Raw genomic sequence first — 11,492 nt, 5'->3', positions numbered from 1 at the left:
CATAAATCTTATAGTCTAAACATTGGACAAAAGGACTGAGCAATACAGAAACATACAAACAAGCTAATATGAATCAGTGTAATAAAAAGTAGCCATAGCACATGAGAAATACATGCTGAGCAGGGAGATACATTGCAACTCTAACTTTTTATAGCAACAAAACAATTTTTCTGTTGTTTATGAGCAAAATGAACAGTTAAGGGAACAAATCTATCAATCCTAAATCTATTATGTAAAGATTCTCTAACCCCTGTACAAACTCTACTGACATACAGGTTAAAACATGGTCAAGCCAGCCTAACAAGATTTTTCTATCTTTGCTGAATAACTGAATCTTATTCATAGGCAACCATCATTTTAAGAAAGGCTAACACACCATCTGAGGCAAGAAAGAAACTGTCAGTTTAATTCCACAAGTCTGAACTTATTGTGTATAACAATTTTATTCTCAAGTGAAAACAAAATCTTATAGATGTTACAAACTGACCAGAGATTTAGAATTATAAACTCATCATCACAGGTCATTCTCCAGCAATAAGCTGAAGTACTAAAGAGAACTACTCCCACCAACATAACACAGGCCCAATTCCTTCTCATTCCCAAAGAAGCAAGTAGGATGTCCTGGTTTTTGGTTTCCTTCCATTCTTCCAGTTTGCTACTATTTGGAGAGGTATCAGCAAATGTACTAGGCTTCTTAAAAAGATGGATCTTCTGTAGACAGCCAAATTGGACAGCAATCTCTACATTTAGTGGCTTCTCACAGCTGAGCTGCAATATCCTCATGGCTCTGCTTGGAGTGGACTAATTAACTGAGAACAGTGCAGCTGTATTACACCAAAAAACCCACAAATTTGCCAGAGAGGAACACTAAGTTAAAATAAAGGAATCCAAGGCCGAGGAGTAGCAAATTAAGCTGCATGGTCCTGTAAAAAGACTGCATCCACATTGTGTCTCTTGCAAATTAAGCTGCAGGCATTAGTGTATAATAAGCACTAGCCAAAAATGGATAGGGAATGCTATGAAAATACATCTTTCATCTGGTCAAGATACTTGTCATGGTATGAGCTGTAAACCTTACTATTAAAGGAATTTCTATGCCTTGTAAGCCTCCTAAACACTTATCAGGTGCATCAGATTATAGTTGTTTCCCCTTTGGATCTTTGACTATACTAATGAGGGATGACATAAAAACACATTTTAAAAAAATAAAAACAAAACCACAAATCTGCCAGAAATATAATTTCACATGTTATTATGAAAAACCAAATACAGAATAGTCCCTTGGAATCCTGGTCAAGTAATGACAACTGGGTAAGGAACTCAAAATATGTGAAGCAGAAAGGTTTGAAGAAGGTTCATACAACCACTAGATCAGGATCAGATTCAAGTAGGTGGCAGGGCTAATGGAAGGGCAAAAAAATGCACAGTCTTCAGGAAACATCAACCTAGCTGCTTCTATTAAAATGGTGCAACTTAAGGATATCTTTAAGACAGTTAAGAGGAAATGGGATGGGGTCTGTTACACTTCTTAAAGAAAATGTAGGGCATTTGGGACTTCAACTCACCATCCTCTAGAAAACCCTTCACAAATATACTAAAATGAAAAGAAAACGTTGAGTCTGGATAAAGTGGAAAAATCATGCAAAACTGAAAGTAAAACCAGTACACGTACTGCCAGCAGTTATAGAACATGTACAGTACAGTGCACTGGAGACAGCTCCTTCCCTCAAGAGCACCTCCCGAGGAGTCAGCCCAAGTGTGACCTTAATTCTGAGCAATGGCAAAGACATTTCTGTGCAAACAACTGACAGGCCTTTACATTAATCCAAACTTGTTTGAACTGCAGTGGCAATAGGATTCCGCCGACAAGCTGAGTCAAAGGAAACAAGCATAAAAAATAAAGGGATTCCACTGAACAGCAAACATCACCACCATTGTCTGTGCACAGTACTGAGAGGGCTAAAGACCAGCAAACATCAGTGCACAGGATTCTGTAGTAATGCTGAAAGACCTCTGCCTTACGTACTTCCTCAATAATCTTGTACACAGCGAATGCAACCAGCGATGCAGGCAAACAGAGAAGCAATTCTTTTCTGCAGACTTGAGAATTTTATACTGTCCTCTTATTTGTATCATGCAGTGCCATGTTTCATGCTTTTTAGAAATGAACAGGATACTATGAAGTCAAACACAACCTGTAAGCAGTTCATATTTATAAATAACTTTCTTTGCTTCAGTCTTGCTCCACGTAAGCTTACAGGTACATAGAGAGGACCTCGACCAAAGTCTGGAGACTACAATTACAATTCTAGGGGCACCTAAGGGAATTAGAATTTAAGTGAGCTTTAAATACAATTTTAATTCTATACAATAAGAAAACCACACAATCTTTTGAACCCCTTGACAACCTGCTCCCAGGCCACCAAAATTGGAATGAAACTGTAATATAAAAAAACCCAACAATCAGAATATGACCATGTTTATACATGACTGCGACTGGTATTAGGCAAAAATTAAAAAGGAGGGTTGCAAATTCTATGTATTTCTCACAATAGCAGTATGATTTCACTGGCAGAGGTCCTTAACCCAGTACTGAAATATTTATTTGTGGCTTTACAAGATGATATAGCAACTCAAATTAAAAGCACAATATCATGTGTTACTAGACTCTCTCTCCTTCCCATTTCCCAAATTAAGCTAATTATTTTTATCTGGTTCCTCAGTCACATCAGAAATTACATTGTGAAGAAACTAATGACCTGGAAAAACCAAGTTCAATTCACTGTTATGAAAAGGTTCCAAACGGTAGGTACTACTCGACCGGAATGAAGAAAAATCTCCCTCCCCCTAACTAGAATTTGTCATGAAAATTTTCCACTTATTTTCTATAATGTTCCTACCTCAGAAGAGCCTTATTTTATAATTGCATACCAAAGAAACATAAAACCCATTATGAAGGAAACATTTACATTGTGAATATCTCTCTGTAAAAAAGGTATCATCAGTTCTCCTTTCTGAAAATTGGTAAAGGTGAAAAATCTTCCTGTTTTCCTTAAGGTTTTCTTAAAATTCAGTGATAGAAGGGGTAAACAAAAGACTTATCTGAAGGTAAGCATTTAAAAATATGTCAAAACTTTGAAATAAAACATCATCCTTCATGAACAAATCCATAATACTCAGCAGTTCACATGGGCAGGATGTTGGAAGAGACAGCTTGTAAATCCCACACATTTGACCATGGGCTGAGCTGAAAATCAAGGACAGAACTCAGGTCAGTGGCACATCGATGTCACAGAAGACCAGTTAACTGAACCACTCAGAATAAATTTCTTAGCTTCCAAGCAGCATGTAGAATATGAAGCTTCCAGACACTACATTTACCTGGCAAGTCAGTTTTTCCAGAGAATGCGACAGTGATAATGTAAAACAGCAAAGAACAAAAGAGCGCTGTTCATATTGGGTTTTATGTATGCAACATGCATATGCACACATTCACACCAATGTTTCTTAGAAAGGAAAATTTTAATTAAACAGCAATTGTTTAAGGCAGTATGAAAGCTTGTTGTTTTATGGATGTCAGAGAAGATGGTTTGGTATGAGGCAAAAGTTACAAGACTAGATTGTTGCAGGGCTACAAGGTAAACAGAACAAACACAATGTATGCTTGCTTCCTCGCAAGCTTTCTGGCTAGTACCTTAATGAGTTCACAGCCTTCAAAAGATTCAGCTTTCTCCCAAGTATTTGAGACAAAATTTTTATTTCCTATTATTTCACTTTTCTGTGAGCCACTACCAAAATCTGGGGGTCTCTTTTCCATGTACCCATGGGTCCTTCGCCACTGTACACCGAGAATAAAGTCTCAAATATTTATTTTGTTAATATAAAACAAAATCAGTTTTAATGTACCAATGTCTCAGGATTCCAAGATATAACTAATTGGTAGTCTTAAAGGAAACAAATCTCTAGAAACATGCATCTAGCAAGCAGGGTATTGCTAGATTTCTTCCTCTGAGAAATACTGAATTTTCAGCACTAGAGGATCATATAACCCTGGGGAATAAGATCACAGCATCTGCATTAGTACATTTCTGAATTATTAACAGTAATGCTATAATTCTGTATCATTTCATGATCGTTTTCTCAAAGACGATGACCTAATTATTCATTAGGTACTCAGAATATGTAAGGAGGCATGTGTACCTTGCCAATATTTTGTCAGCTACAGTCTGCTGAAGAATTGCCACACTAAATAGGTACATCTTCTACAACATCAGTGTTTTCAGTTCTCTCATTACCACACCAGAAGATCTGCTCTTGCCTTTGGGCTCATCTCAGATATTCTATCTTCTTTTGTTGTATTTTCAACTGAGTTACCTGATTATGGCAAAATTTTCATGTTAATTTATTTATGAATACTATTTCTGAATCACACTCTCAGAAATGAACTAAAAATGATGGGCTCTGAAGCTCTACGTAAATAGCTTAAAAATTAAAACATTTTCAAAATCTCTAAATATCAATTAAGTTAATGTAGTATTTGTGGAGAAACAATTAAACTAGTTTTTCCCAAAAATAAAATGCATTGACTTAATTATTGAGGAAGAAATGCTCGTGGGTTTAGATCTTTTTTCAAGTCGAAAAGGAAAGTAGTAGTAGTTTTATATGTACAATTGAAAATAAAGTAAAAAGAAAAAAAAAGTTATAATTTAGCCTACATTTGTACCTCTGAAATACCATATTTGCCTGAACTAGTGGAAAATTTACCAGCATCACTTGAACAGGAAACTACTGTCATAAAGCTGCTTCCTTAGCAGCTTCAAGACATAGAAACACCAGTTGATTCTAGATACCTTTTGTTGCAAAAATTACCTTTTTTTAAAGGTGACCTTGTCACCTTTAGCACTTCCTGGACAGTCTTTCTAATTTTCCATTATCCTTCAATCAGTCTTTAAATCTCATTTGGTATCTATGCTCATTTTTACTGATATGTCTATTTAACACTATGATCAATGTATCTTTTTTCCCCAAAGTTTTTCAACTTTGATTTTGTTATTCTTTTTCAAGACACAAAATAATTTTTCAGTTGAGGAACACCTTACTGGAGGGGATCTACAGGATCAGTCCTGTAAGTAATGTCAGCAAGTACTACTTCGTAATTCCTTCACACAACAATCCAGTTCCATCTCACCACCATTTCAATTGGAAGCCTGCTGCTGAACTGCACATTGCCAGAGACTTCCGTCTAGTTTTCAGTCTAAAATGTATTCATGGTCAAGTGCATCCATTCATTATGTTAACAATGTCCTTGGTCTATTCATAAACATAATTAAGTATACTTTTGCTTTGCTAAGGTCAACTAGCCATGCTGTTTTAACCTTTACTCACATGGCATTTTCTCAGTCTCTGAATAGCAAACATTTTCAGCACTGCCAGTGATCCAAACCGGATTCCACTAGAACCAATAAAATACTATTAATATATTCTTTTTATTTGGAAACAATTTCTTGCTATCTTACATATTATATATATATACACAACCATGAAATCTATGAATTTGTTTGTAAAATTATTTTGTAAATTACCTCTTTTCTTAATAGAGAGCTGACTAGCAACAGACTTCAAAACACTAAGAATTAATAACAATCTTATGACATGCATAAAAATTCATCCTTGTATATTTTCTTGAAACCTACTATTTTTGAGTAAGCTGTTAGATTTTTTTTTTTAAAGTAGTCCAGACCGACAAGTTCTATAAACAGGATAACCTGCAGTATTTTACTTAAAAGTAATTACATTCAATGCCAGAATGCTAAGTGGCCATCCATAATACCCTAAAGCCCGAATTATTTTCAGAAGAGAAAGGGTAAGAAAATAGTGTTAGAGGGTAAATGTAAGCAATTTAGCCACTGAAGTAATTCTGCTGTTACCTACTGTCCACAAAGCTGAGCAGCACTGTGCCCTATACAACTGTTGAACTACACAAGTGTCTAAAATTCAATGAAACTCTGGCTACTTTTTTCCTTAGTTTGCGGATTTTGTGTTGTTGGTTTTTTTCAATCAAAGGCAATGTCCAGAAATTACCAGTACTAAAGAATCTGTTCATGGCATTGTTTACAAAAGTTCCTAAGAGACTTTATTGTTGAATGTAACCTTTATTTTATTAATGATGAGAAGTAATCAATGGAATGCTAAAAAAACCCCAAACTTGTAAAGAAATCTAGTCTGAAATCTGATTCTGTTGTTTGAAGCAAGTTCAGTGGTCACGGTAACACCAGATGAAAGTTGACTCTTGCCCATAGTGAAATAGGCATGGCTCTTCTAAAAAGGTCACAAACTTTTCAAATATAGGCACCATGTTTCAAATTTTGCACATACAAAATATGTTCATGTCACTCAAATTACACAATGTGGCAGTGTTATAAGTCTGAACATTATTGTCAATTAATGGCGGAGAAAAGAGCCCGAAGCTCACGTAAGACTAATGACTGGGACAACTCCTGGAAAGAGACAAGAAGTATAAAACAACAGTTTTCCTGTTGTACGTGGGTTTGTGTGTGCATGTGTGAGAGTGCATATAACAAAAATGTTTAAGAGTAAGTTCAGGTAATAGCCCATCCACTTGTTCTCAACTTCTGATCCAGTTTCATTGCAAAGGCTTTGATTTTAACTGCATGATAAAATGCAAATTCAAATCCCATAGAAATCAATAGTTAGTGTGTTGTTGACTGGTTTGAACCAATCAAAATTGAGTCTTTTTTATAATAATTGCTGTATGTCTTCTTTTTAATCTACTTGTCAGCCTCTGGGTATGTAGGATACTTGACTGTCTCAATTTTCTCCTTAACTTTATAGGATGGGTACAGGCCTGTTCTTCCTAATTTCCTATTGATGCCTTTTGAATAACCATCCCAGTGGTTTCCAGCTACTCCAATTATATCTCCAGGTTCCATAGGAATTTCATCAGCAGTTCGTGGATGATGAGCATAAATAGCAATCTGGTTGTGAGCATTCTGTCCCCCAAAGTAGTAGATATCATCCAAAGAATGGAAATACGCTGAAGCATCTGGATGCAACGTCTGCATAATTTCATAGGCAACTCGACAAACCTTAGAAATAAAAACAGAAGTCATTAATACTGTGTGTGACTGAAATATACCACAGAAATCAACAACCAATGTAAAGTAATATTTCCCAAGAAGATCAGGGTCTGGAATGTCCGGGTTAAAAAAAACAACTAACCAACCGACCAACCAACCAACAGCCCCCAAAAAATCAAAAACCAAACCAAAACACCCACCAAAAAAACCACAGAATCCCTGCATCTTTACTAACAAAAAACATGACATTTTGGAGAATCTTAATTAGGCCTCTGGTGATTAGATTTGATAAACAAATAAATAAATAGGTAAATAATTAGTACAGTCTACTCTTCGGTATAAAATGAAAACATCTACATGAACACTAGCTATTCAGCTTTTTAAAATGAATGATCTGTAGCCCATCAGATATAAAAGCAAATTAGTTTTCTTTTTCTAATACTACTACTACTAAAAATTGTATTTTACTTCCCTTTGAATTTACATTTTCAAAATTTATCATGCAGTAACGAGGCCTTGCATTTACTTTTCTAAGGGAAGTTCAAATTTTCACAACCAAACAGTTCCATAAGTCCAAGGCTTTAAAATGCTGTTTATATTAGAACAGTGATAGTATTGTGACTGTTGGCAACTTAGAAGACAAGTAAATGACAAGAGAATTCCATCAAGGCAGTAACTACATTGGTGGGAAGAAAGATGCACTTTTACTTGTCATTGTGTCCCATTTTATGAAGGGAATTTTCACCAGACTGAACACACAGTCCCACGTCAGAATTATGTTGTATTTCTCAGAGTTGCCAGAAGCACAAAAGGCTTATGAAAAAAAGCTCTTTTCAGCAACTGGCTAGAAAGCTCTTCTCTGTCAGGTGTCCGCCTTGGCTACTGTGAGTTTTCTGACTTCTGACTTCCATTACTGTATCTTTCTCCGATTTTGCATAAGTTTGATAAAGGTTGGTTAACAATACAGCAGATTTCTTCAATATGAAGAAGCATTTGAGCTTTTTAATAACTTTCAGTCTATGTTAATATAGCAAAGCTTGATTTTACTTTTATTTTCTCCCTTTGAAGATACAGTGAATAGAACTTTGATCAGTCATACTAGATGTATTTGTACTTTCCTAGCTCCTTTGAGAGAGGCATTGGCTTTAAAAATGTAATAGATTTCCTTTTATCCCTCTGCATCTGAACTTTAAAATAAGTTTTCAGAAGTACCTTTCAGATGATCAGGCTGAAGTTAATTATTTCAAAGTACCTGTTACACTGGTACTATATTACACTGTAATATAGAAACAAATTTGACTACCCATTTATTTGCAGAAGACTATTTATTTTATAGCTTCTGTGACTATTTTGGTTTTGTTCTCTGCATGTGTGTGTACCCCAGGAAGCAGATGCAGAGAATACACACTACAAAAATTTAAAATCTTTTCAGTAGAAATGCTTTTAGCATGTGTGACTTGCATATCTGACACAAAACATTCAACAGCTCCGCTCAGCAATTGTTTTCTTTGTAGCACCAAACCTGGGTAACTAAACTGTAAACTGTTGAGGACAGCAGGCAAAATATGCACATGCAGAAATATAGCTAAAGCCAGCCTCCCATTTTTTATTGCCAGATCCCTTGTTCTGCAGCCTGTATACTTACATGTACAATGAAAAATACAAAGACTAATAAATTCTGGAAAGAAACGAAGTTATGAAGAAAAATACATCAGTCAGAGGGAGCTACAATTTCATCTAAATCAAGACTGAAGAAACCAAAAAAAATCTTTGCTGTAATTTGTAATCTTAATTCTCCTACTATGTTATGATTTGTGTAACTACCATGCAGCTTTTCTATAAAATTAATTAATTAATTAGTCTACTCAATTAATGTGACATTGCTGAAATACAGTGTCAAGGTAGGTTGCTTCCCCTGACTCTCCGTTATGATGGGACTAATTCCTTAAAAACAGTATTTTAATGAAATATCTCTTCTTCAGCTTACACCACTGTTCTTCTGGTTTCAGCACCATAAAACCCAATTACTACAGGGGAATTCCTGATTCTATTCACATGTAGCACCATTTTCTCTTAATATCTCTGTAATGAAGTTTAGACTCTTTTTGGCAAAATGGAAAAAAAGTCAGCATAGAATTGATTAATGAGAAAGCCCAAAACCACATTGGAAATACGTAAGAATACATTTTTAACCTTATTTTCTGTTCATACCTATTGGACAGAAGATGGTCATTAATGGCCTTATTTTGCTTACCTTCAAGGCCAACGTGACTATCAAATGGTTTATTTAATTGATGGAAGGACAGGCATAGCAATGCAAATATTAGAGAATCAAATTTTAAATCCATAAAAAGAAAACTTTATGAATGGTGGGAAAACTTGCAACAGACCTTAGAAAAGCCCAATATATGAAGGTTCTGTAGAGACCCACATTGTTGCATGCCCAGAAAAACTGGTATTGAATTATTTTTGAGGAGATAGAATTATTAAAGCACAAGAAATTGCCTAGAAAAAATTAAGTAAATTACTGGACCAAATTCATAGTCCAGATATTGACAGTAACAATCTAACACTGGATTTCCTATACTTCAGTAGAATTTTCTCCAACTCTGGAAAACCAAATATGTTATCCAATAAGCAAGTCTATTGTCAAATGCATGGTGAAACAGAATGCGAGTTGAGCTCAAAGACACCATGTACCACAAAGGTACCCTCGAAGGGGGTTGTATCAGATGCCCTCCAGAGATCTTGATCAACCTGTATCATCTTAACTACGTTTATAACCAGGGGTTTACTTAAAGCAAACATTTATCACTTTTAACACAGCCATCTGAATACAGCAATAGCAGAAAATGTTACAGATTTTTCATTATGTTTTGACCCAAGACCATATAATTGTTCCTTCAGACCATGAACTGTCTCTACACCAATGCACATGTTGCATTTAAGACATACAGCTGTAGGTTTCACCTCTTTCACTGTGATATGCATTCAGTGGATGTACTTCAGTTAAACTATTATTATTAAAGTGGATGGCTCCTCACAGCTCTTCTTAGTGAAGATTTTTACTTTGGATTTTACTCATGTCTTTGGTCTGAAAAAGCCTATATTAATAATCTTTAAATATGCTATAAAATGTCATTCTCTGAACAGGATGTGGTGAATGGTAAATAAAGTGGTAAATAAAATGGTAAAAAAATATGCACAAGCATGATTGAGGGATAAGAGACTTCTGTACTTTTTGTTGTTTTGCTGTCTTCTTGCTACAGCAATTTTATTAAGAATTATGCCTGTCAAAGACAATATATCACTGCATTGACCATATATTAATATTAATATTATGCTTGTTACTTATTTTTCATTGCAGTGCAGCAGACAATTTACATTTGAGGCTGTGGAAAGCATTTAGTTTTTATGTGAATTTTAACTTTTGATTTTTGTGTCCACTTCCATCTAATAGTAAAATCATGTGTGATTTTACACATGAAGAAAACGATGATTTAGAACTGTTAAATATAATCTACATTGTATCTGCATTGCACTTTACCTGGGATGAAAATGTGCAGACCAGGAAGTCTGCCTGAGACAAGAAGTGAATATCCAGAATGACACCTCTTAGGGAGTTTTCGGTGTATCGGTTATGCAGTCCTGCTGACCAGGATATGGAGTTATCACTGATAAATTCATAATTTGGATACCTGTGAAAATACAATGCACAGTTAATAGCATTGTTCTGTTCATTTTTATTTTTTTAAGAAGCATTACCTCTGCTGCAAGATAAGGTTGTTAATTTGTTTAAGTGAGCCTCTGCTTTACAGGAAATTAATTACAATTTTGCTGAAGCTTCTAGAATGTTACTGCTGCCTCCAAGCATGCCCTCTCTTCATCTAGAAAAAAATTTAAATACAAAGATGCTGTAAGTCTGTCTGATACATAACAAAGTAGAAGAAGTGAAAGAAATATCAGGAAGTATATACCACATTCTGTAAATGATGCCGATTTTAGATGAAATATAGTCAGACCACTTAGTTTTCTCTACTGCTAAATAGGATACAGGATTCTGACTTTACTAGACTACATTTATTACCATACTATTAGATACTGATTAGGACACTGTGCAAAAAAAACCAGTCACCTGTAAAAGAGACATATGAAATAAAGGCATGTAAACTAATGAAAAGAATTTAAAAAGTCTTTCCCAGTTCTTAAGACCATATGGAGAACAAATTTTCCAATTCACTGGTCAAAAGGAAATAAATGTAAAACTCCATGGCAATACACTTTTCCTGACTTACTACAAAAAAAAAAAAAGTACTACTTTAAGTCAAAATATTTTATTTGAAATATAAAACCTTAGTTTATGTTATATTAAAATAAAAGATTTTATCATGTAGC

At 34.9% G+C, this 11,492-nt stretch overlaps 1 protein-coding gene across 5 annotated transcripts in view; it reads right to left on the bottom strand.

Annotated features, from left to right (window-relative positions):
* Nucleotides 1-380: 380 nt before the first annotated feature.
* The window catches only part of FUT8 (fucosyltransferase 8), a 105,877-nt gene continuing 94,765 nt past the window's right edge, over nucleotides 381-11,492 (bottom strand). For all 5 annotated transcript variants that reach the window (XM_048306133.1, XM_048306137.1, XM_048306134.1 and 2 more), the window contains 2 exons: nucleotides 10,645-10,795; nucleotides 381-7,106 (listed from right to left, as the gene is read on the bottom strand). In XM_048306133.1, the coding sequence (XP_048162090.1) occupies nucleotides 6,789-7,106; nucleotides 10,645-10,795 (469 nt within the window). In that variant the 3' untranslated portion in view covers nucleotides 381-6,788. The remainder of the gene's footprint in view (nucleotides 7,107-10,644; nucleotides 10,796-11,492) is intronic.

Source organism: Corvus hawaiiensis, chromosome 6 (assembly GCF_020740725.1).
Source record: "Corvus hawaiiensis isolate bCorHaw1 chromosome 6, bCorHaw1.pri.cur, whole genome shotgun sequence".
Classification (NCBI taxonomy): Eukaryota; Metazoa; Chordata; class Aves; order Passeriformes; family Corvidae; genus Corvus; species Corvus hawaiiensis.
Note: the sequence above shows the minus strand (reverse complement) of the source record. Positions and strands in the feature narration are given on the sequence as shown.